Here is a 27548-nt window from a genome sequence, read left to right on the forward strand (position 1 = left end):
TTGGAGAGAGTCCAAGGAGATTTACCAGGCTGCTGCCTGGTTTGGAGGGTAGGTCTTATGAGGAAAGGTTGAGGGAGCTGGGGCTTTTCTCTTCAGAGTGGAGGAGGATGAGAGGCAACTTAATAGAAGTTTATAAGATGATGAGGGGGATAGAGTGGACGGTCAGAGACTATTTCCTTAGGTGGATGTAGCTGTTACTGGGGGCATAACTATAAGATTTGTGATGGGAGATGTAGGCGGGATGTCCGAGGCAGATTCTTTCCTCAGAGTGATTGGGGTGTGGAATGCACTACCTGCTGTAATAGTAGAGTCAGACACTTTTGGAACTTTCAAGCGGTTATTGGATAGGCATGTGGAGCACACCAGAATGATAGGCAGTGGGATAGCTTGATCTTGGGTTCGGACATAGCTTGGCACAACATTGAGGGCCAAAGGGACTGTACTGTGCTGTACTGTTCTATGTTCTAATGTGGCTGACCATCAACTGCCCTCGGGTAATTAGGGATGGGCAACAAACAATGGCCAGCCAGCAACAGTCATGCTCTATGAGTGAATAAAAAGAGGCATCCTTTCCAGGTGTATCACAACTTGGTAAGGCACCTGCTCTGACCAAGACCACAAGAAACTACTAAGGGTTGTGAACGTAGCCCAGTCCATCATGCAAACCAACCTACCATCCATTGATTCTGTCTACGCTTTCCGCTGCTCGAAAAAGCAACCAACATAATCAAGAATTCCATGTACCCCAGACATCCTTTCTTCCATTTTCTTCCTTTGGGAAAGGAACAAAACTAAGGTCATATATACCAGCCAAGTCAAACAGTTTTTTTGCAGCTGCCAGCAGACTTGAATGAACCTATTGTATATTAAGCTGTTCTTTTCTTTGCCCTATTTGTAACTGCAACACTATATTCTGCTCCCTATCCTTTTCTTCTCCCTTGTGTACTGTAGGGATTCTATGATTCTGTACTCTATGAATTGTATGTTTTGACTGAATAGCATGCAAGAAACAGTACTTTTCACTGTATCCCAATACATGTTCGAACAAGAACATGTATTGGGATACATGTATTAACGATTAAAAACTAGATTTATTTGATAGTTCACCACTCAGGATCTTCAACTGATGCTATACACTAGATACATCGATGACATTTTTTTCCTTTTGGACTCATGGTGAACAATCACTGAAACAACTATGTAATGACGTCAACAAGTTCCATTCCACCATCAGACTCACCATGGACTACTCTCTGGAATCTGTTGCATTCTTGGACACACGCATCTTCATCAAGGATGGTCACCTCTACACTTCACTGTACCCCAAGCCCACAGATAACCTCATGACGCTCCACTTCTCCAGCTTCCACCCGAAACACGTAATGAAGCCATCCCCTACGGACAAGCCTTCCGTATATACAGGATTGGCTCAGATGAGGAGGATCGCAATGGACACCTCCAGATGCCCTCATAAGAACAGGACGTGGCGCTCAACTCATCGATCGACAGTTCTGATGTGCCACAGTGAAAAATCACATCAACTTCCTCAGAAGATGAACATGGGACATGGTGGACAGAGTACCCTTCATCGTCCAGTATTTCCCCGGAGCGGAGAAGCTACAATGTTTTCTCCGAAGCCTTCAATATGTCATTGATGACGATGTACATCTCGCCAAGGCCATCCCCATACCTCCACTTCTTGCCTTCAAACAGACCATTGTCCGCAGCAAACTATCCAGCCTTCAGGAGGACAGTGACCACGACACTACACAACCCTCCACAGCAACCTCTGCAAGACATGTTGGATCATCGACATGGATGCCATCATCTCACGTGAGAACACCATCCACCAGGTACACGGTATATACTCTTGCAACTCAGCCAACATTGTCTACGTGATACGTTGCAGAAAAGGACGTCCTGAAGCATGGTACATTAAGGGGACCATGCAGATGCTACGACAATGGATGAATGAACACTGCTTGACAATCACCAGGTAAGAGTTTTCTCTTCCTGTTGGGGAAGACTTCAGCGTCAGTCATTTGGCCTCTGATCTTCGGGTAAGCATTCTCCAAGGCGGTCTTCATGACACACGACGACGCAGAATCACTGAACAGAGACTGATAGCCAAGTTTCGCACACGTGAGGATGACCTCAACCCGGATTTTGGGTTCATGTCATGTTATCTGTACTCCCCACAACTTGCCTGGGCTTGCAAAATCTCACTAACTGTCCTGTCTGGAGACGATACACATCTCTTTAACCTGTGCTTAACCATCTCTCCACTCTCATTGTCTGTACCTTTTTAAGACTTGGTTACCTGTGAAGACTCATTCCAACCATTATTTTGTAAATTGAGTTTGTGTCTTTATATGCTCTGTTTGTGAACAGAAGTCCCACTTACCTGATGAAGGAGCAGCGCTCCGAAAGCTAATGGATTTTGCTACCAAATAAACCTGTTGGACTTTAACCTGATATTGTGAGACTTCTTACTGTGATTACCCCAGTCCAATGCCGGCATCTCCACGTCCCAATATTTGTGACAGTAATAAATCAAAATTATTGTGGATGATGGAATCTGAAACAAAAAAACAGAAAATACTGGAAAATCTCAGCAAGTCTGACTTCATCTGTGGAGAGAGAATAGAGGTAACGTTTTTAGTCTGGATGACGCTTCATCAGAGATGTTGCTGAAATAGGAAATTTAAATCGGTGTTAATTTGGATACTGAGGTTGCATAAGTTAAACATCTTACTTTTACTAAAAGTTACTGTCCTTTGAATAAAGTATTAATTTAATAGTATTTTAGAGTGCACCTAATTAAAATTGTTTATTCTTATTATGACCTGTGCAATATTTGAACACTTAAATGCACAAAATTGCGATGTATTGAATAGATGGTAAAACCCAAGATGCCTACAAAGCACTGTTACAAAACCATCTTTTTGTTCCCCCTTTAAAAATATTGAATACGATAATGCTAGTAGGTACATAAGAGGTTGCTGTATAAGCTTAAATCTCGCAGGATCCATGTTGAAGTGGCCAATTGGACAGAGAATTGGCTTGATGATAGAAGACAGAGGGTTGCTTTTCAAATTGGAGGCCTGTGACCAGCAGTGTGCAGAGTAAGAAGTCTGACAACACTAGGTTTAAGTCCAACCGATTTATTTGATAGTAAACTCACAATCTTTCGGGGTTTCTCCCTTCATCAGGTGAATGGAGAGTTCTGGCCTCAGGCAGAGCATATAACAGCACAGACAGTTTACAGATTACTGATTAGAATGCGAGTCTTAAAGATGCCGACAATGTGAGTGGAAAGAGCATTAAGCCCAAGTTAAAGAGATGTGTATTGTCTCCAGACAGTACAGTAAGTGAGGTTTTGCAAACCCAGGCAAGTCATGGGGGTTACAGATAGTGCGACATGAACCCAAGATCCCTGTTGAGACTGTCCTCATGTGTGCGGAACTTGGCTATCAGTCTCTGCTCAGCGACCCTGCGCCGTCGTGTGTCATGAAGGCCGCCTTGGAGAACGCTTACCCAAAGGTCGGAGGCCGAATGCTCGTGACCGGTGAAGTGTTCGGCAACAGGAAGGGAACAGTCTTGCCTGGTGATTGTCGAGCGATGTTCATTCATCCATTGTCGTAGCATCTGCATGGTCTCTCCAGTGTACCATGCTTTGGGACATCCTTTCCTGCAGCATATTAGGTAGACAACGTTGGCTGAGTTGCAAGAGTATGTACCGTGTACTTGGTGGATAGTATTCTCACGTGTGATGATGTCATCCATGTCGATGATCTGGCATGTCTTGCAGAGGTGGTTGTGCAGTGTGCCTCAGGGATTGGTGTTGGGTCCATTGTTATTTGTCATTTTATATTAATGATTTGGATGAGAATTTAGGAGGCATGGTTAGTAAGGTGCAGGTGGCACCAAGATTGGCATAGTGGACAGTGGAAAAGGTTATCCAGGGTTGCAATGAGATCTTGATCAATTGGGCCAGTGGGCTGAAGAATGGCAGGTGAAGTTTAATTTAGATAAATATGAAGTAATACATTTTAGTAGATTGAACCAGGGCGTGACTTACTCAGTTAATTGTAGGATGTTGAGTAGAGTTATAGAATAAAAGAGATCTGGGGGTACAGGTTCATAGCTTCTTGAAAGTGGAGTTACAGATGGGACAGGATGGTGAAGAAGGCATTTGGCATGTTTGGTTTCATTGGTCAGAGCATTGAATATAGGAGTTGAGACATCTTATAGAAGTTGTACAAGACATTGGTGAGACCACACTTGGAATATTATGTACAGTTCTGGTCACCCTATTTTAGAAAGGATATTATTAAACTAGAGGAAGTGCGGAAAAGAATTACTCAGATGCTACTGGGACTTGATGATTTGAGTTATAAGGAGAGGCTGGATAGATTGGGACTTTTTTTTCCCCTCGAGCATAGGATGCTTAAGGGTAATCGTATCGAGGTCTATAAAATAATGATAGTTAATCTAGATAGTTAACACCTTCCCCAAAAGGTAGGGGAGTCTAAAACTAGAGGGCATATGTTTAAGGTGAGGGAGGAGATGCAAATAGGCCAGAGGAACAATTTTTTCACAGGGTGGCGAGTGTCTGGAATAAGCTGCCAGAGGTGGTAGTGGAGGTGGATACAATATAGTCTTTTAAAAAGCAGTTAGACAGATACATGGCATGGGTCAGATTGGCGTAGAATGAAATGGGCCAAATGTGGGCAATTGGAACTAGCTTAACGATTAAAAACTGGGCAGTATGGACAAGTTGGTCTGAAAGGCCTGTTTCCATGTTGTAATCCTCTATGACTCTATCATGAAAAAAAACTCTATTCATATTAAAACAGCTTAGCCTAGTTATACTGAGTTAAAGTTACAAAATGATCAATTAATTTATTGAGCATTACATCAAACCCCTTGCAATGGACTTTACCATGAGTATACAATAAAAGTTGTGTTTGATGTATGATATCTGATCAAATACTCGGTCTACAATTTCCACAACAAAATTTAATTTACTGTTTCTAAGGCATCACAACATAAGACTGAAACAACTAGTTCAGTGGCAAGATTTCAATTTAAATGAAGTGATTTATTACAAGATAAAGTCCAAAACCTCTTTCCCATTGATATTAATAATTTCAGCCAGCAAGCTGCATTAAAACAGTTGACTATCCACAAGCTGTCGAGAATCTATTAAATCAATCAATGTTCATTTGTACGATTCAATATATTTTTAAAAAATTGTTTCCATCACTAGAAGTCTGTTTAACATAACTGACATTTTTGTACTTAAAAGAAATTGTCATCATTTATTACAAAACCTTGTCCGATTGTAAGGTTTTTGTTTTGGCTTTTGATTTGTTAGACTGGCTAAATAATGAGTGATCTGTTTTCCAGGAAAACAAATTAATTACTTTGTTTATGGAGCACTAGCAGCCTTTAAATGTAGTGACAGTTCACACTCAAATATGGCAGTGTTTTGTATGGAAATATATACATTTCAGAATTGGAGCAGATCTCTTACCTTTTCTCGTGAAAGAAATTGAAATTTCTAATGTGTGGAAACAGCTACCATTTCTCCATTCATAATGGAATGATAATTCTGACTTAGCCTGTGGTTAGTTGGTTCTTAAAACAAAAAAATGCCCAATATTATTTATTTTCAAGCAGCTCTATTATTCTTTCTTCATTTCTTTCTAGTTCAGCAAATAGGATTGATTTTTTTTTTCCGGTGCCGTATTCATGTTTTTGATCTAGACCACTCAGCAATGCAACTTGAATCTCAGGTTCTTGAGGTGGGGGTGGAAAATTGGGTGGGACTTGTAAGGTGAATTTTTATGTTCAACATATATATTGTAGCAGCACTTCCATCAGATGCTGAATGCTCCCAACAAAAGACAGTTGGTACTATTTACATTAAGTAATAATTACATTATAATCCCATATATTGTTCAGTATTACTTCCTTGCGTACACTGGATGTTAATCATGTCTGTATAATGAAAGCAATTGTTGTTGGTAGAAACTTCGAGATGGAAGTGAATTTGGAGGGCTTCAACAGGAAGAGAGTGGTAAAATTATATAAATGATTTCACTACACTACACTACTCTGAAAGCAGGTGTCCTTTTGTATGAACCTTGTATGGATACTGGATATGAGGCACTGTGCTTCAAAATGGGGAGAGTTAAGTGACTACTGCCAAATATATTTAGCAGCAAGGATAGGAAGTTGGTTAAAAGGAGCCAAAAGGTAAGCGTTCATCGCTTCTGTTCATTTGGAACAGGATTAGAAGTGATGCAAATTGATCCATGTTTGTTATCAATATTTTGAATTGGGCATTGGGGCTGAATAATTTTCAAATTTGATTACACAAACATAAAGTTTGGAAAACTGAGGAGAGAACTATAAATTACTTCAGGAGAATGTAGGTAAGTTAATGGAAGGCAGAAGATGGATGCAACTTACTGTGAAAATACATTTTGACTATACAAAAAGCAATGGTTGGAAAGTTCCGTGTGCTTGCTAAGGTTATTCCAATTCTCTGATGGAGCCGGTTTGGTAATATTGGTGAATACAGCACATGCAAAACAAAGTGGAAAATGTAACAAAAACAGAAAATGCTGGAATATCTCAGGTTTAATAGCATTTGTTAGAGACCGCAAGAAACTATAAAGGGTGTTGAACAAAGCCCTGTACATCACCCAAACCAACTTCCCATCCATTTACTTTGTTAACACTTTCTGTTGCCTTGAACAATCAGCCAACATAATCAAGGATTCCATGCGCCACAGACATGCTCTTTTCCACCTTCTTCCGTCAGGAAAAAGAATACAACAGCCTGAGGTACCAACTGAGTCAAGAACAGCTTCTTCCCTACTGCCATCAGACTTTTGAGTGGACTTGTATTAAGTTGATCTTACTATTATAGCTAGGATATAGAGAAACACATTCTTCATCCTCTCCTTTCCTTCTCCACTATGTACTCTGTGAATGGTATATTTTGTCTGTATAAAGTGCAAGAAACATTTCACTGTATACCAATACATGTGACAATAATAAATCAAGTCAAAAACGTTGTAGTCACATAATTGTATTAACAGAACACTTGACATTTTTATTTGGTGTACAGCAGTGCAGACTGTAAAATTCATGTATTGTTATTTGTCTTAATGAAAAATTTAATTTGAAATCCTAAACTACATTGGTAATGGAACGGTTGAATTTAATTTCCGCACTCTGTTAATTTGCAAAATTACTTTACAAATGTTGTAAATTTCTTATGAGAAATATTTTGACACTGGTAAATAACTTAAAGCTTCCTTAGCTTTGTGAAAAATGGTACTGAATTATTTGGGGTGTATATATAATTCTATTGCTTTTAAATGTGATACTTCAAGTTTATACTGTGTAAAGAGAGCAAGATTTTAATGTAACCAAGATTAAATGCACATGACTAACACTTATGGATAATGCTAATTACGCCTAGCAAGAGTCGGAACTCAGGTCATGTTGTAATGCCTTTTTAACATTGAGATTGTTATTTTTAAAAATGGTATTATCCGCTTTTGATCCTAGCACCAAGGATGATATTGACATTGATGCACTGGCAGCAGAGATTGAGGGAGCAGGAGCTCCTAAACAGAAAGCAGCTAGCAAAAAGAAGAAAAAAGATTTTGAGTATGTATTCATTTGGGTTTGATTTCATTCTTAAAACTTACATTTGTGCGAAATGGTTGAGTTCCTGTCTCTTCTTAAATTTCAGGGAAGACGATATACTAAAAGAAATTGAAGAACTTTCTCTGGAGATCCAAGGAACAAAGGATCATAAAGAAGCAGCTAAATCTTCAAAAGTAAGTAAATGTTTAGCTTTTATTTAGATGTTTCCAGAAGGTTTTCTTTTTCATCTTTTTTTCTCTGTTAAGGTAATAAATGAAATGACTAAACTATACACATTTTTGTTCTAGATAATGACATATGTGACATGTTGCCTATGCTGCCTTTCCAATCCCATATCCTGTATATTACAAAGCTAGTCTACTTTTGCTCCTGTAGCCTCATCCAATTTGACACCAGCTTATTTGCTGCTAAAACCCTGATCCAGGTTAACTCCAGACATAACTGTTCACGCGTTCTCCTGGCCAACCTCCTACTCTGTCATAACATGGAGCTCAAAACTCTACCTATATTCCAACCTGCACAAAATACTGTTCATCCATTATTATGTGCTTGCTGACCTATGTTGCAACCAGTACAGTAACATATCAGCATTAAAAATCTTAACATTTTGATCAAATCTCATTATGGCCTTTACTCACTATCTCTGTACCCCTCTTGCAGCCTTTCAACCATCCTGAAATGTTTCATTCTGACAACTCTTGGTCTCTTCTCTCTTTGCCCAACTCCTATTCTTTCTGTGCCTCCTCCTCCTCTTACCACCACCACCACCACCGCGCGATTCATTGCCACCTTCTTCCATCTCACCGTCTCTCCCTCGCTTGCCTACCTGTGTGAAAAGACTTGGCCTTTGATCGGAGCTTCCCCAAAGCAATAGGCTAAATACATTCACCACATTCTGGTGCAGTAGTACACACAATCCTAAAAGTTTTTTTTGTTTAAGTTCCTTTTATATTTTGCTACTTTAATTTTCTTCTTTTATTCTTAAATTTCTTAGGTTAATTTTGCTCTTGATTGTTTAGAAATACCAAATAAATATTAAAGCTTGTATAAACCTTGCTATATCTTGTTCTACACCCATAAGTGCTGATAAATTCGGTTGGTATTCTCTTTGGAATATGTGCATGGTTAAATAGCTTTAATAATTTTAATCCTAATTGAAATGGATTTATCTTTTTCCTTTTCCTAGCAAGGTGTGGTTAGTCTCTGTATAGTTTAAAGACTGCTCATTTTTTAAAAATGATTGACTTGCAAACTACACTCTGGATCAAGTAATAAATCTTAATTATACTCCAAATCTAGTTAAGGATAATATTTCACATTATAATCTTGCACCATCTCAATATTTGACCCTTCCTGCAAAATCAATCAATTAATTCAGAAATGGCTAGGCATAATTTTCATTTTCACTTATTGCAATGATAGAGAATGCAACTTTTTATTCAAAGTTTTTAAAAATCTTAACAGAAAGAAGATAAAGATGATGAATCTGAACCAGTCAATAAAAAGCAAGATCGGAAGAAAAAGAACCTGAAAATCCCAAAACCTACTTTTGAAGAAGATGAAATGAAAGCTGAAGAATCTGGGTGGCCAAAAGCCCGAGGTCAAAAACACAAACCTGAACAATCAGATGATGATGATGAAGAATTAGGGGAGAAGGCTAAAGGGAGGATCCAGAGTCTTGTGCAAAAACGAGAGATTTCAGAAGATGAAGTCAAGACTAAGAACCATCAAGCAAATTCAATGAGTGATGAGGAATCTGATGAGTTTCCTCAAAACACTAAGAATAAGAGGAATCAAGAAGATAATCAGCTGAAAAAAGGTGAAAGTGAAGGGGAAGATGAAGGAGATTCAAGATTCAAACTTAAAACAGCTGCACAAAAGAAAGCAGAAAAGAAAGAAAGGGAACGCAAGAAGCGTGAGGAGGAAAAGGCTAAACTTCGTAAACAGAAAGAAAAGGATGACTCTAACCGAAACAAAAAGGAAAAGGAGTCGGAATCAAAACCTCAGAAAGCTGAAACTGAACTTCTTTCTAAAAATGTATCCGAGAAAATGGATGTGACTCCAACTGCTGATGATAAGGGAACTGAAGATACTCTAGGTGCAGAAGGTACTTTTAAAAAATATCTGATTTCCATTTGTAAAAAGTTGGGTGTTGAATCTTTTTGCTTTTTAGTTCAGACTATCCTGCTGCCTTACAGTATTCATTTTATAATGTGTCCTTGCACATGAACCACAAAGTTCCCATGCTGGTGCAGCAATCAATTTGGAATGCAAATTGCATATTTAATCTTGTCATAAAGGAATTGGAGTCCAAAAGTACAGAAGTCTTAATACCGTTAGAGTTAATACAGTAAATTGGTGAGGTGACGCTTGGAGTAATGTTTGTTCTTTTGTACTCCTTGCCTAGGAAAGGACATGCATGCCCTAGGGGAGTGTAACAAATGGAATGAAGGAATTGTCTCACGGGGATAGATTGAGTAAACTATACTTATATTCACTGGAGATTAGAAGAATAAAAGGTGATCTCACTGAAATATGACATTTTTAAAGGGCCAACAGGGCAGAGGCTGAGAAAATGTTTCCCTTGACTGAGCAATTTGGATCATGGGATTACAGTCTCAGATTAAGGGAGTGAACATTTAGGATTGAGATATGTAGCAATTTCTTCATTCAAAAGGTTGTGAATTTTTGGAATTTCTTCCTCAGAGCTGAAGATATTCAGTTGCTGAGTGCATTCTAGGACACAAGTTAATAGATGTTTTGGATGAATTAAGAAATGTGGAGATGGTTTGGGAAGGTGGATTTGAGGTAGAAGGCCAGCCATGCCATAATATTAAATGTTGGAATAGGCTTGAAGAATGGAATGTTGATTTATTTTTTTAGATTGCCTTTGCCTTTGAAGAGCTTTCTTCCAATTAACTGTATTCCTTTTTCCCCTCCTTTATTATTTGCTCCTATTGTATCTCCTAACTCTTCACTTCCCCATTATCCAATTTATTTTCTCTCATTCCTCTTTTTTTAACATGTTCAACAGCAGTTTGCGTTAGTATAATACCATTATCATAGGAAAAAAAGCCTACTTGCTTCATTGGAGCAAAGTCTGATCAAAACTGATGCAAAACCAAAAATGGAGATGTTGGGATGTATGTCTTTTAAAATTTGATTGAAGAGTCATAGTCTATGCAGAGTCTTGAGTGTTTTGGGACGGAACTTGAGAGTTTGGAGCCTAGACGGCTGAGGACACAGTTCCATTTACGTAATCTGTATAACATTTCATATTCCAGAAACTCCGAGTCATGATGTTATCTCTGTGTGAGAGAGACTCACAGGGATATATAACCTGCATCTGAAACTAGTAAATGTGATTTTGGATGATAACTATTTTTGCTTTTCTTCCGCATTATCTGCAGCACTATGGCTGAGATCAACAATGTAGCAGCCTTGACAGAGTGATAGTGTATACTTGCATTCTACCAATCTAGTTGAAAATGCCGGCTTCCCATATTAAGCTATGTGCCAGAAAGTGTACAGGGCACGATTTCAAAATTTTCTGACAAAACTTGCAAGTGTACGAAGTAATGTGGTAGATGGTAATTAACTTTAGGAGGCCATAAGCAGACTGGTGGAATGGGCAGTAATATAGCAGATGAAATTTAATGTAGAAAAATGTGATGTGATGTATTTTTGTAGAAAGCTTGAGAAGCTGTAAATGCTGCATTGTACAATTTTTAAAGGGGCTGAAAAAATGTAATCCTAGGTTGTTTGTGTGCAAATCCTTGAAGGTGGCAGGACAGGTTAACAAAGCAGCTAATAAAGCATAACAGCACACACTGTCTCAACTATGGCTCAGTTTAATGCTCTCCTCTGAGTCACAAGGCTCTGGTTCAAGTCCCTTTCTAGGGCTTCAGCACAATTTACATTCATACTCTCTCATTGGATCAAAATCATTAAATACTCCTGGGTTGCAGCTTATTTTATCCAGGGAATTTATCAACCTCAATCCAATTAACTTTTCATGTACTATCTCTGGGATGGCACAATGATAGCACTGCTGCCTCAGTGCCAGGGACCTGGGTTCACTTTTGACCTTGGGTGACTGTATGGTGTTTGCACTTTCTTCCCATATTGCTTGGGTTTCTCTAGATGTTCCAGTTTCCTCCACAGTCCAAAATGTGCAGGTTAGCTGGGTTGGCCATGGCAAGTTGCCCATTAGGTTAGGCAGATTAGTAGGGTAAATATGTGGGGCTAAGGGTATAAGGCCTGGATGGGATGCTCTGTCGGAGATTCGGTGCAGATTCGATGACCAAATGGCCATCTTTTGCGCTGTCAGAATTCCCTGATTAACGAATACTGATTTATTTCAGTTCCCCAGTTTTGCGTCTCTTGGTGCTTTGTACTTCTGAGAGATTTTCTATATCTTTTCCGGTAGCACAGATATAAGCTATTTCTTTAGTTTTCCAGTATAAAATCTCCTATGTCCACCTGAGTAATAGGCCCATTTTTGCCCTAGCTAATCTTTTCTTCACATGCTCAAAGAAGCATTTATGATCCACCTTTGTTTTCCAGTAGCTTGCATTCATATTCTCTTGTCACTTTTTTAAAATCAGTTTTAAAATCAAATCACCCATTAACCTACCAAATTCCTGGGAATATAATCCTTGTTTCTGCATTTTTCTTGTAATTTGCCATTGGAATCCAGGGATCATTATAACTTTCTCCGTGTAAGACAAGAAATGGAAATCCCTGTGGACTGTATGATCAGTGGTTCAAAGTTGGCTCCATATTGATCAGTTATGATTTTATTTAAGCCTAAGTGACCCTTGATTTATTAGAGTATTCATACATCAGTTTTCAAAGAACAATCGAGAATTATATTGATCTTTGGATAATAATTATGGAAGTTTCTCTTTTCTCCTGCTTGCAAAGATATCTGTACCTGCCTGGATCGATAATCTCCCTGGCCCATCTACATAGAATAATCCCACACTGATTAGGATATACCCCAAAATTCATAACAATGGAAAGATCCATCCAATCATGTCTCTTTCAAGCACCCAATTCTATCTAATAAGGGACCTAGCAAGATCTGTGGCCAAGCCCAAGTATTTTATGTCCCCATGGTGATGTCACCTTTTTGTGACATCTCGTTTTTAACCTTATTAGGAATAAAGTATAATTAATAAAACTGTACTAAATAAATTGATTTTAGTACTAAATTAAAGTTCTAGCAAAACTTATTACTGAAAATTAGTAAAAGGCATTTAATTGGTTATTGTTTGTTGGCTCATGTAAATTTCAAATAGTCAGTTTTAGACCTTTTGAAGAGACAGCTATATGTAAGGGCTTGCATCAGTTTAACTCTTGCAATACCTGGTTCTTCAAAATCCCCTCAAAGCCTAAATTTTGACTTCTGTCTCTGACATCCATATTTCCTTTTGCTAGTCTGTTCCAGTTGATCTATTTGCAAAAGCTCTTGCAATCTGTTTATATTGTATTTCTCATTTTGTTTTGCCTCCATCAGTTTCTTAACCATCCTTTTGCTGATTTTTAAAATCCCCCATGTTTTTAATCTTACTAGTCCTGTAGGCAACATTGTAAGCACCTTTTAATCTGATTATTATCCTTTTCTAGTTAATCATAGCTCAATACTTTTGTACTTAAAGGGAATGTATATTAATTTAATTCTGAATGATTTCTTTAGATACTTGTCATTGCTTATCCACCCTCATGTATCTAATTTCCCAAATTACCACAGCCAATCTGCTTCCTTATACCTCTTTCAATTTTGGAATTGGCTTTATTTAAATTTTAAGGGACTAGTTTTGGATTTATCCCTATCACTCCCAAACTTAATCTGAACATTATCATATTATGATATTTCTTCCCCAGAGGATGCTTTACAATATCTACAATAGCAGATCTTAAATAACCTGTTCCGTAGGTTGTTCTTGGGCATATTGATCTAGAAAGCAGACTTGTGGGCATCCCATGAACTTTTCCTTTAAGCTATTTTTGCCAGTTTGGTTTGCTAAGTCTGCATGATGATTAAGGCTTTCTGGGAATATTGAATTACTCTTGTTGCATATTGTCCTAATTTCCTGATTTATACTCTGTCCACCATGCTGATTACTATTTGGGATCCTGTCTGGCACTCCCACAATTGTTTTCTGCCCTTAGTTAAATCAGCCTTACTGATTCTCCCTGCTGATTTTCTAGGCTAAGATACTTTCTCATCACCTCCTTTATGATCAAAACAACCATACATTTTTGTATTTATTTTACCTATTTTTCCTAAAAAAATCAAATGCCTTTGGAGTATTTGATTCTTAATCTTGTTTGTCCTACAACCATGTCTTGGTAATAGTTACAGAGTCATTAACATAGTGCCATTAATTCCTCTACCTTGATACAGCTTCATGCATTCCAATATAGAAACTTTTAATATTAAAATTTTTGTCATTTTCACTCAAATGTAGCCTTTGTTACTAAGCCTTGTTACCTTTGTTAAACTATCTGGTCCTTCCTGACGTCTGCTTGAGTTTACCCATATTGCTGCACCACTCTACAGCCTTTACATTTCCCTTGAGGCTCACTGATTTATTCTTAATTGAGTGCTTTCTTTGATTTATTAGTTTAAAGCCCCAGTTAACTGAGTTGCTAGAACATTGATCCCAATCGGGTGTAATAAATTCTTGAAGGAATGAAAATAGATATGGTGAAAGAGCCAGAGCCAGTACAAAAATTACTGACCCAAATAGCCACCTTGCTTTATTATTTTTCAAGTATTTTCATTTGCTCTCAAACACTGAATTCACTCCAGTGGAAGCATTTCAGCAGTGCAGCTAATGAAGCCACCAAACATGTAGTGAGTCTAATGTACTATCAAAAAACAAAGCTTTTGTCCTCACGCATGGCTTCAAATTTGGTGCTTGGTTCAGATGGGGAGAAATATGTGTGGAGTTTGAACTTTATTTTCAGCTATCCCACCACAAACCAATGTCCAAAAAAATGCTGAGCACTTAAAAGCATGACTAGCTGATCTTGCACATGTATTCTGTGGGATATCCACTGAATTGTCTGATTTTTGTTTTGCATGCAATGTGAATGTTTGGAGACATTGTGAGACCTCAAGGCCAACCCAGTCAAAGATACTTTGCAAGCGGCACAAACATATTTTTCAAGCCAGTGTTTTATGAAGTTAGCCTAGACCCTAAGTTTTTACATTTGTATTTGGCATGGGTGAGCATAAGGTATATCACTCCAGGTATGATTAACCGCATCTTTGGAATAACCCCATCACCACCCATCAGATGTGGGGAACACAGAAGTTACGGCCTGTTATATTTTACTTTGGATCCCAAAATTGTTCATATTCAGACAGAATTTAGTTGGGGTTGTACTCCCTATGCTTCTATAGTCGATACTGTCAGATTCATAAGCCTCGCCATGTCCTCTTTGCAGCCTCGTCACTCTTTACTGTCCTTAAGGTTCCTATTGTCATATTCTACTGTCATGAGTTACTCTATTGATGGATATTCTTCCTACTCTGTAATGATAAACTAACAAGGAGGGATTGAAGAGATAAGAATGCACAGATATTCCTTTGGGTAGTTGCATTCTTTAACTACGTTATTCAAGGTTAACTTGTTAAAATGCAATAAATCTGTTGCACGTTTTCATTTTAAAGTTGCAAATTTACAAATGTCAATTGAAAGCATGACTGAAGCATTATGTGTATGCTGCCTGTAGAGTGAATATTTCCCATGGGAGAAAACAATCTGATGTATGTTTTAAGGTTCAGGAATCATAGATTGAGTCGAGAACTTAAGGTAGTTTATTGAGAGTAATAGTTTAGACAGGATGCATAAGCTAAATAGATAGGAAAAGCTCATGACCTGTGATAGTTGAGAGCAGCTCACTGATTCCAGAAGACAAATGAACCGAGAGCGCAGGTGTTGATCTTTATAACTTGTGGAAGCATTCTGCACTCTAGCTTCTAGCTGGAGTATAAGGAAACTGTGCCTACCGCTCTCCAGTCATCCTCCATCTAAAGAACCTGATGTGGACTGTCCCACCTCCAAGCACCCATTAATATACTTTTATTTCTGGAGGCTTTTACCCAACGACAATCATTTGTTTTAACCTTCTAATCAATGAATAGAAGACCGATACTCGGTGTCACCTCTCTCCATGTGCATCACTTTAGCTCAAGATCATTTGTATTTTAGCTTATTTCATGCTAAGGACCATTTGTTTGCCCTTACTTGAATCTTGGCTCCAGGAGACTTCCTGCCATCAGTTAAGGAATGTGTACGTCTTTTGTTCTGCCTCCATGCCTCGCTGCTAAGAATGTTTTTTTTTTCCTGAAGAGGAAAAAAACATACAGCCTCTTAGGAGTTTACAGTACTATGCCTACTAATTCTATAATCTTAAAGATACAAATTCTTACACTGCTAAATAGGAGATTAGGTGGGTTTTTTCCCTTTATGGAGTCAATTTATATTTAATAAAATTATTGATTTGTTGCTGCACCAAGCAGGTTTTTTTTCTACAGTCATAGAATCCTTACAATGCAAAAGGAGACCATTTGGCCCATCGAGTCACCACCCTCACTAAGAGCATCAGAGGCCCCTCACCCTGTGGCCCCACAGATTTACCATGGCTAATCCATCTAGCCTACACCAAACAACAATGAACAGCACACTGCGTTGAATTTTCATTCAGAAAATCATGAGTTCAAGTTCAAGTCCAGAGACTCGAGAACATAATCTAGTTTGGCACTTCACTGCTGTATTAAGAAAGGTTTATGTAGGTTGTTTTCAACCCCAGTATTTGCTATTTTAGTAACTTTAATGATTATGCCTTTTGATGCAGTAATGACGTCCTTGCCTCTGAGCTAGAACCTCCAGGTTTGAGTCATATTGCAGGGCTTGAGCATGGCAGGTTTGTTCAAACGTGGTCAGACAGGTTGAAAATCCTTCCAATGCATCTATGACGAGCAGTAAGAGCAATAGTATCTCCTGGACAGCCTGATGCTGAGTGATGTCCTTCAAACTCTAGCCTCTGACAACAGACTAGCTACCTATTTCAAGAAAAAGTAGCTATGACACTAGACAAAAGCACATGCTTTGTCTGCCTCATACACTACTAGTATGGGAAGAGAAGAAGATTATGAAAAAGAAAACAATGATTACATATGTCACCCATTTACCTTCTTATTTGTAGCATTTCACTCTTGACATTGACAGATGAAACTTCATGTTCTTTCCAGTCACATTTTCATTCAAATTATCGTGTAATTTCAGCATCCTTGTTTGATTTTACTGTCCACTCTGAATATTTATCATCGACTTAACACTTTATTTTTACATAAAACAGAAACATTGGCCCTAGTGGTGCAGCCCCAAGTCAATACCCTCTTCCTCATTCACCCTCGCCACAATGATTTAACTCCCCTATCAAATACCCATTACTTTTTATTCTTCAGCAGTTGTTATTTTACATTTCCTAAAAATGACTCTAGATTTACTGTTGGGAGGCTGTAGATTACAGATTGGTATGTCTTAAAGAAGTCTCAGTAGTCTTCTGTAGGTTAAGTGCAAGTCTTTATGAATAATTTACACAGACAGTAGAGAGTACAGACTAGAAGTTGTCTATATGATTAGGTCTATACAATTCTCTGCTCAACACCTACACTGATCCCTGGGTCCAGGTCGTATGTCTACATACATCGCTGTATTCAGTATACCATTAACCATGTATGTGTTGGATTCTTAAACTACAGCTTTGAGCCTGACAAATAGCGGTTATGATAAATTTGTCCAAAGCAGTGGTTGGCTATGGTTGTAGTTTTTGTCCCTTTGGAAAAGAGATTAAAGCTATAGGGCACCTTTAACATGGGTTGAGCAGGATGATGCAAAAGATGGAGAGCTAGACTCATGAGGAGAGATTTAAGATACTGATGCTGTTTTTAATTAAAGTAGAGAAGGCCAAATGGAAACTTATTAGAGGTTTTGATAACTATGAAGGGAAAAATAGATACTCATTTGAAGCGGGGAAAGAAAGCTGTAAGTAGAGAACAGGATACAGGAATTAATTTTGATATCTGTAGCAGAAACTTGACACTTCTGTTTCATCTGTGCTGCAAGTTTCAATGATTACAAGATAACATGGTGACATTTCAGAACCAAGTTAATTCTCTATGCCAGATTTGGTAATCTAATACTTGTTCTATGCGGGTTTCAGTATTTCAGGACCCGATTTGATCATCTTCCTGTTCACTGTAGGAGGCTTGGGCTGATACTGCAGCCTGGCATTTTTCTCGTTGATCTGCAGGTAATTCTGCACACTAATGCCATAATAGGCAGGATGATCGTATCCGGACATGAATTGGGAATATTAGTAGTGTCCTTTGAGTACGTTGTATGATTTTAGCTAGCTAAACTTGAAGTATTTCGGAAGAGGTGGAGGAGCCACAAAGCCTTGGCTCTGCAAAATTGAATTTAAGACCTTTGAAATTGGCCAAGTGAGTGTCTTTCTGATTTGTTTAAGCTGTATTTTAATTAAGCAAATTCTCTACCTAATGTGAATTGACTTGGAGACGTGATTGTGATTCTGCCTGTGTCAGATATCCAGTTGACCCAAAATACTATTTGGTGACGACTGTATTTTGAAGAAATTTATTTTAATGAAATATTTCTTGGATAGAATGACATCCTTGGGGTGCAAAAATGAAATTGGCAAAAGAGGTTGGTATAATATTTAGGTTCATGTGTAACAATTAGAACAAAAATACTTGAAATCTCAATGACTTTTCTAATTGATCACTTTTTAATATGTTAAGATTATGGTGGATTAAGGGGTTATTGATGAGGATTGGTGACTGTTGTTTATAACTGATAGGTGAAGAAAATGATGGAGAAAAAAAGAAAAAAGATAAAAAGAAAAAGAATGAAAAAGAGAAGAAGAAAGCAGGTCCTAGTAAGGCTACAGTAAAAGCCATGCAAGAAGCACTTGCAAGATTGAAAGAAGAAGAAGAAAGGCAAAAAAGAGAGGAAGAAGAACGTTTAAAAAGACTGGAAGAACTGGAAGCCAAACGCTTGGAGCAGGTACGTTAGTTATGAATTATGTGACTGTTCAGATTCTGAAGGTCACATGCAAAGAGGATTGGAGGTGATTAAGTTAAAAGTTAGCTCTGCGTACAAAAGTTGTCCATGAGAGAAAGATGCTCGCATTTCTGTATTGCTTTATCCCATGTCTCAAACATCTCAAAAGTTTAATGTTAATTGGACAAATGTAATTTTGAACAAAGCATAATATTGAAGAACCTGTTGATCCTTATGGTGATTTTGGTTGAGGTAGGTTGGTCGTGATAGTATTCCCATGTCTTTGTTGCTAGAACAAGGAACGCAGAAGCCATTAGGAATCAAGGTATTCCTGATCTGGAATGACTAAACAGGAATTGCAAGCAGGGCCCATGCTTGGAAAGAAAAGGCCCAATTCATGAGAAACTAAAAATTGTCAGACCTACCTGGTAAAGCTAGTAGAAAAGATTGGCAGTGAAATCCTTGCACATACAGAGAGAGAGAGAGATTAGAACGGGTGGCATGGTGACATAATGATTAGCACTACTGCCTCACTGTGCCAGGGACCCAGGTTTAATTCCAGCTTTGGATGACTGTGTGGAGTTTGCACATTCTCCTGAGTCTGCGTGGGCTTCCTCCTACAGTCCAAAGATGTGCAGGTTTGGTTGATTGGCCATGTTAAATTGCCCCTTAAGATCAGGGGTTATGGGGATAAGACCTGAGTGGGACTGTTGTCGGTGCAGGGTTGGTGGGCCAAATTGCCTCCAATCTGCACCAAAGTAGTTTTATGATTCTTTGAGAACTCTGGAAGCTTTAGTACCAGACTTGGAATTTGAGGAGAGTCTGAAATGGATTCCTATGATCTGTGATACACTTTTGTTTGGTCCTAGAAGGACTGAAGGGACCCTCAAGATCATGTGATGTATGGAGAGCTCTTGAGTGAAATTAAAAATAGAACAGGAAATGATCTATTAAGATTTTTACGCTTAAGTAATAAGGGTTTATGAAATATAGTGTTACATTAGTAGTACTTGCTTTGTTTAATTCTTGTGTAGTAAAAGCTTTTGTTTAAAAATATGAAATCTTGTGGTGTAATTGACAAAGCTTCTTTGACAGCAGTTTCTAAATCTGTGACCTGTATTATAGAAACTATAAGAAATTATCTTTTAAAAACATATAAGACTATGAAGGGAATAGATAAGATAGAAGCATGGAAGTTGTTTCCACTGGTGGGTAAAACTAAAACTAGGGAGCATGGACTGAAAATAAGGGGAAGCAGCTTTAGGACTGAGTTGAGGAGGAACTTCTTCACACAAAGGGTTGTGAATCTGTGGAATTCCCTGCCCAGTGAAGCAGTTGAGGCTACCTCATTGAATGTTTTTAAGGCAAGGATAGATAAATTTTTGAACAGTACAGGAATTAAGGGTTATGGTGAGCAGGCAGGTAAGTAGAGCTGAGTCCACAAAAAGATCAGCCATGATCTTATTGAATGGTGGAGCAGGCATGAGGGGCCAGATGGCCTACTCCTGCTCCTAGTTCTTATGTTCTTATTACCCAGGACATTGCTTCAGTAAATTTGTTATTACAGTAACGATGCATCATATAGTAAACATGAGGATAAAATTTTTACCAAACATAAATGCAAAGAATTTGGTCCTTCCCTTCCTAATCTTCTGAAATTATTCAATTATGAAAAAATTGTTCTGATTTTTAATTATGAGTGCCTTGCTGAGTCCCTAAAAAAAAACACTTTGAATTTCAATTGAGTGTGATTATGTGAGGAATAATTCTGATACAGATGGAGTGTGAGAAAGAAGGTTCCCAAACCAGTGTCCTCCGCTTGAACAGAGGGGAGTACGATATGGTGAGGGAGGAACTGGCTAATGTCGACTGGGAGCACAGACTGGTTGGTAGGACAGCTGAGGAACAGTGGAGGATTTTTAAGGAGATTTTTGTCAGTACTCAGCAAAAATATATTCCGGTGATGAAGAAAGACTGTAAGAAAAGGGATAACCAGCCATGGATAACGAAGGAAATAAAGGAGAGTATTAAATTAAAAACCAGAGTGGCCAAAAATAGTGGGGAATTAGAGGATTGGGAAAGCTTTAAAAAACAACAAAGTATGACTAAGAAAGCGATAAAGAAAGCAAAGATAGCTTATGAAACTAAACTAGCTCAAAATATAAAAAATGATAGTAAAAGTTTTTACAAATATATTAAAAGGAAGAGAGTGGCCAGAGTGAATGTTGGACCCTTGGAGGACGAGAGGGGGGATTTAGTAGTGGGAAACGAGGAAATGGCTGAGACTCTTAAGTTTTTTTTGTGTCAGTCTTCATGGTGGAGGACACAAATGGCTTACCGGATATTAACAATTGAGGGTTGGTAGGAGCTGAGGTCCTTAATACAAAGAGGTAGTGCTTGGTCGACGAATGGGACTGAAGGTGGACAAGTTCCTGGGCCCGGTTGGAATTCATCCCAGGGTCCTGAAGGAAATGGCAGAAGTAATAGCAGATGTGTTAGTAGTTATTTATCAAAATTCGCTGGACTCTGGGGAAGTTCTGGCTGATTGGAAAACAGTTACTGTTATGCCGCTGTTTGAAAAAGGAAGTAGACAAAAGGCAGGTAAACACAGGCTGGTTAGCTTAAAGTCTGTAGTTGGGAAAATGTTGGAATCTATCATTAAAGAAGAAATAGCAGGACACCTGGAAAGGAATGGTTTGATCAAGCAGACGCAGCATGGATTCATGACGTGGAAGTCATGTTTGACAGATTTTTATGAAGATGTGACTAGTGCGGTTAACAGAGGGGAGCCAATGGATGTGGTGTTTTTAAATTTCCCAGAAGGTGTTTGTTAAGGTGCCTCACAAAAGGTTGCTGCAGATTAGGGTACGTGGAGTTGGTGGTAAAGTGTTAGTGTGGATTGAGGATTGGCTATCTAACAGGAAGCAGAGAGTTGGAATAAATGGGTGCTTTTCTAGTTGGCAATTGGTGACCAGTGGCGTGCCTCAAGGATCGGTGCTGGGGCCTCAACTGTTTACCATATACATAGACGATCTGGAGGAGGGGACTGAGTGTAGGGTAACAAAGTTTGCAGATGACACAAAGATGAGTGGGAAAGCAAATTGCGTGGAGGACGCAGAAAGTCTGCAGAGAGATTTGGATCAGCTGAGTGAGTGGGCGAGGATCTGGCAGATGGAGTATAACGTTGACAAATGTGAGGTTGTCCACTTTGGAAGAAATAATAGTAAAATGGAATATTATTTAAATGGTGAAAAATTACAACATCTTACTGTGCAGAGGGACCTGGGGGTCCTTATGCATGTATCGCAAAAACTCAGTCTGCAGATGCAGCAGGTAATCAAGAAGGCGAATGGAATGTTGGCCTTTATCGCGAGGGGGGATAGAATATAAAAGCAGGGAGGTCTTGCTGCAACTGTACAAGGCACTGGTGAGGCTGCAACTGGAGTACTGTCTGCAATTTTGTTCCCCTTATTTGCGAAAGGATATATTGGCCTTGGAGGGAGTACAGAGAAGGTTCACCAGGTTGATACCAGAGATAAGGGGGTTAGCTTATGAGGAGAGATTGAGTAGTTTGGGCCTGTATGCGTTGGAGTTTAGAAGGCTGAGGGGTGTTCTTATAGAGACAAATAAGATAATGAAGGGGCTAGATAGGATACAGGTAGAGAGATTCTTTCTACTTAAAGGAAACCAGAATTAGAGCCTCAAAATAAGGGGGGGAGGGGGTGAGTTTAGAACAGAGTTGAGGAGGAACTTCTTCTTTCAGAGGGTAGTGAATCTCTGGAATTCTCTGCCCATTGAAGTGATGGAGGCTACCTCATTGAATATGTTTTAAATCACGGGTAGATAGATTTCTGATCGATATGGGGAGCAAGTGGATAAGTGGAATTGAACCACTTCAGATCAGCCATGATCTTACTGAGTGGCAGGGCAGGCTTGAGGGGCTAGATGGCCTACTCCTGCTCCTATTTCTTATGTTCTTACATTAAATGTAGGGAAATCAACTGAACTGATGTATCTCAACACAGGCAAAATATATGAATATCAATGTAAAATGAAGAGAACCGTACAAAGTTGTGTACAGATGTAGATGTTCACTTTAAAATCTCAATGTCATCAGATGTGTATCAACTGAAACATTTAAAATATGTTTTAGACATTGAAAATATTTTCCTCTAAAATATTCTGCAAAATGAGAAAGTGACCTAGATCTGATAATTAAACTAAGCTGGGCTCTATAAAGTCTAGCTGGGCTGTTAGATTAGTCCTGGTTGCATCTTTTAGAATTGCCTCTGTTGGAACACCTGAAATTAAAAATGTGACTTGTAGAAGATCTTGAGCCAAACGTCTATTCAGGACTGCACAATCTTTTAGTCCTCTTTAAGGCATAGAGGGCAACTATTTAACATTGAGTCTTTATCGTCAGAGCAAACTGATCACTGCTAACTCCTCCTCTCCCACCCTATCAATCTCCACATTTTTTGCCCTCTAGTACTCAATTTCCTTTTGAAATCATTGTTTCTGATTCTATTACAAGATGAGACAGTGAGAGTGCTACTTGGCTGAATGTGTGTTCTTTTGGAGTTGGGTGGAAACAGGGAATTCAAGTGAGTTATAAGGGAGCAAGTAGTCATTGAACTTGCTCTCAGTGTTAGCTATATTAGTTCTTTAATTGGGTAGTTAAAAGTTGCACTTTTGTTAGTGTAGTCTTGAAACCAGGAGGCAGCTGAGTTGCTCTCAAATGTAGCTCTGGCTGGTTAATGGTACAACCCATTCAAACCAGTTCCAGGGCATTGTAAGTTGAAAGCTATAAAAGCAGAAGCCTCTCAGTGCTGCTTGGCTGAGTGAGAGTGCTTTTGGAGTTGGGTGGAAACAGGAAGTTATGTGAAACAGGCAGCAGAGGCTATAAGAGAGAGTGCTGATTGGTAAGTAGTGGGTCAGGTCAGTAAGTCTTTACAGCTTTTATTACTTCTTATGATTTGAAAATACATATTGTGGTTCATAATCTGTAAAAGCAGGAATTGATTGAACGAGAACAAGAAGGGCTTAATTAGTGCTAAATTTAATAACTATTAATTTTGATCTGATTATTTAACACTAGAAATGTCAGTCAGCAGGGTACAGTGCTTTAACTGTGAGATGTGGGAGTTTCAAGACACTTCCAGCATTCTGGATGGCAACATATGCTGGAAGTGCACCCAATGGTAGCTCCTTGCAGATCACATGGTTTGGTTGGAGCAGTAGTTGGATGTGCTTAGGAGCATGCAGGTGACAGAAAACAGCAGTTACAGAGACGTGGTCGTACCCGAGGTATAGACAGATAGATGGTTGATCGCTAGAAGACGCAGGTAGTCAGATCAGGGGTCCCTGTGGCTGTTCCCCCTCTCCAACAGATATACTGCTTTGGATACTTTTGGGGGTCAACAACTGCAGCGGCCAGTGCATTGGCACCATGGCTAGCTTTGTGTTCAGCAGGGAGGGTCAAAACACAGAAGAGCAATAGTCATAGGGGACTCCATAGTCAGGGGCACAGAAAGGCGTTTTTGTGGTTGTGAAAGAGACTCTAGGATGGTGTGTTGCTACCCTGGTGCCAGGGTCTGAGATGTCACTGAATTGCTGCAGGGCATCCTGAAGGGGGGAGGGTGATAAGGCAGAGATCATGGTACATGTTGGTACCAATGACATAGGTAGAAAGAGGGATAAGGTCTTGCATCAAGAATTTAGAGAGTTAGGCAGTAGACTAAGGAGTAGGACCTCTTGGGTTGAAATCTCTATTATTCCCAATGCCATGAGCTAGTGAGTACAGAAATAAGAGAGTAGCACAGATGAATGCATGGCTTAAGAGTTGGTGCAGGAGGGAGGGTTTTAGATTCCTGGACTATTCTTGGGGAAGGTGGGACCTGTGCAAGTGGGATGGTCTACATCTGAATCAGAGCAGGACTTGCATCCTCGCTGGCGGGTTTACTGCTGCTGTTGGAAAGAGTTTAAACTTATTTGGCAAGGTGAAGGTACCCAGATTGTTAGCAGAATAGGGACACAGTATGACATAAAAAAGCAATCTGGTCAGAGAGAATACAACAGTAGTAATTTTCAAGGAAGTATGACAAGGCTGATGGGCTTCTACTTTAATGCCAGCAGTATTAAAGATAAAACAGATAACTTAAGGGCAAGGATTGACGCGTGTAATTATGATATGTTAGCCATCATAGATTGAGTGAGGGACAGGATTGGCAGCTCGACATCCCGAGATATAGAATCCAGGGAAGACCAAGGACAGGGTAAAAGAGGAGGAGGCATTGCATTTAGTTAAGGATGTAGTCTTGCTGTAAAGCGAGATGATATCTTGGAGGAGGCATCAAATTAAGCTTTGTGGGTAGAGCTTAGGAATAAAATAGGGACAGCTATGTTTCTAGGTGTTTATTATAGACCCCGGATAGGCAGTGGGAAATTGAAGAGCAAAAGTGTGCAATTCGGAGGGGTGTAAAAATAATGAGGGTAATTATATTAGATGATTTCAAATTTCCCTATGTTAACTGAGAGCCATCGTGTTAAGGGCTTAAACAGAATAGAGTTTCTAATGTCTACAGGAAAATCTCTTGGGTCAATATGTAGAGGATCCAACAAGGGATGGCCCAGTACTGGATGTAATTCTGGGGAATGAAACTGTACAGGTAGTTGATGTGTTGATGGAGGACTATTTTGGTGATAATGACCACATGGCTCAATCCAAATTTGTTATGGACAAAGAAATAGACAAATTGCAGAAAACGGTTTTGGTTTGGAGAAAGAGTAGATTTTAACAAAATAAAGGAGGATCTTGCCAAGGTAGACTGGAATGAATTACTTGTGGGGAAATCTACAGAAGAGCAGTTCAAAGATGAAATGGGAGGGTACAGCTGCTTGAGGGTAATAGGAAGGTGTAACAAACCCAGAGAACCATTGACCAAAGACATTCAGGATACAATGAGAAGGAAAAGATAGGTTTTTAACAAGTGTAAAGGATTAAGCCTGCAGAGGCATTAGTGCAGTACAGAAAGTGCAGGATGGAGCTTACAAAATCAATTAGGAGAGCAAAGGGGAGATATGAGAAAACTCTGACTGCTAAAAATAGGGGAAATACTATTTATTCTCTAAGTATATCAATGGGAAAAGGATAACCAGGGAAAGAGAAGGGTCCATTAAGAACTGAGGGGAAATCTGTGGATGGAGGCAAAGGACATAAGTAGGGTGTTAATTGAATATTTCACATCTGCCTTTACCCATGAAAATGAGGAGGTAGTTTTGGAACTTGGGGAGAGAGACTGAGGTCCTAGAGAAAAACTCCATTGGGAGTTGCAAGATTTTGGCAGGCTTAAAAGTGGACAGATCTCCAGGTTCGGATGAGTTGTGTCTCAGGCTGTTGTGGGAGGTGAGGGAGGAAATTACAGGGGCTCTGAACCAAATTTTTAATTCCTTTCTGGCCACCGGGGAGATGCCAGAGGACAGGAGAACAGCTAATTTGGTCTCACAATTTAAGAAAGGTTGTAGAGACAAGCCAGGGAACTGCAGACCAGTGAGTCTCATGTCTATGGTTGGGAAACTACTGGAGAAGATTCTGAAGGAGATAATCTATTTCCATTTGAAGAGGCAAGGTTTGATCAGGGATAGTCAGCACGGTTTTGTCAGAGGGAGGTCATGCCTAACAAATTTGATTTGAATTTTTTGAGCATGTAACCAAGTGTGTCGATGAGGGTAGTGCAGTTGATGTAGTTTACATGAATTTCAGCAAAGCCTTTGACAAAGCTTCACATGGGAGACTTAAGGCAAATGCACGTGTGATACAAAATGATCTGATAAGGTAGATTCATAATTAGCTTAACTCTGGGAGACAGAGGGTGATGACAGGTGGCTACTTCAGTGACTGGAGGCCAGTGACCAGTGGCAAACCGCAGGGATCCATGCTGGGCCCCCGATTGTTAGCCATCCACGTCATTTATATAAATGACAATGTGGGGAGTAGCATCAATAAGTTTGGTCAGGTGGTTAACAGTGAGGTCGAGTGTCTTGGGTTACAGGAAGATATAGACGAGATGGTCAAATGGGCGGATAAGTGGCAGATGGAACTTAACCCTGAAAATTGTGAGGTGGTATACTTTGCAAGGAGTAATTTTTGACAAGGAAGTATACTATGAAAGATCTGACACTAGGAAGTTCCAAAGAGCAAAGGGATCTTGACATGTTTGTCCATAGGTCTTTGAAGGTGGAAAGGCAGGTTGATAGGGTGGTGAAAAAGGTATGTGGCATACTCACCTTTATCCATCGGGGTATAGATTACAAAAGCAGAGAGGTCATGATAGAGTTGTATGGAACTTCAGTGAGACCACAGCTGATGTACTGTGTGCGCCACATTATAGGAAGGATGTGAATGCACTGGAAGGGGCGAAAAGATGATTCACCCAGGATGTTGCCTGGTATGGAATATTTGTTATAAAGAGAGATTGGATAGGCTTGGGTTGTTTTCTCTGGAGCAGAGAAGACAGAGGCATGAGCTGATTAAGGTGCTCAAGAGTATGAGGGCGTGGATTAGAGAGCAGTTGTTCCCCTTAATTGAAGGGTCAGTTATGAGGGGACATAAGTTAAAAGTGAGGGATGGGAGGTTTTGGGGGGGGTGGGGGAGAGGAGGGGGGTGCATTTGAGGAAAAACATTTTTACCCAGAGAGTGGTGATGGTCTGGAATGCACTGCCTGGGAGTAGTGGGAGTTGGCATGTCTTGCA

General features: G+C 39.3%; 1 protein-coding gene across 1 annotated transcript in view; it reads left to right on the forward strand.

The window, feature by feature from the left end:
- The window catches only part of eif5b (eukaryotic translation initiation factor 5B), a 102813-nt gene that overhangs the window by 12150 nt on the left and 63115 nt on the right, over nucleotides 1–27548 (forward strand). Inside the window, exons 2-5 of the mRNA XM_080197116.1 lie at nucleotides 7591–7692; nucleotides 7778–7865; nucleotides 9157–9799; nucleotides 18595–18800. Coding sequence (XP_080053242.1) covers nucleotides 7591–7692; nucleotides 7778–7865; nucleotides 9157–9799; nucleotides 18595–18800 — 1039 coding nt within the window. The remainder of the gene's footprint in view (nucleotides 1–7590; nucleotides 7693–7777; nucleotides 7866–9156; nucleotides 9800–18594; nucleotides 18801–27548) is intronic.

Source organism: Carcharhinus amblyrhynchos, chromosome 10 (genome assembly GCF_965287045.1).
Source record: "Carcharhinus amblyrhynchos chromosome 10, sCarAmb.v2.hapA, whole genome shotgun sequence".
In the NCBI taxonomy this organism is placed as follows: domain Eukaryota; kingdom Metazoa; phylum Chordata; class Chondrichthyes; order Carcharhiniformes; family Carcharhinidae; genus Carcharhinus; species Carcharhinus amblyrhynchos.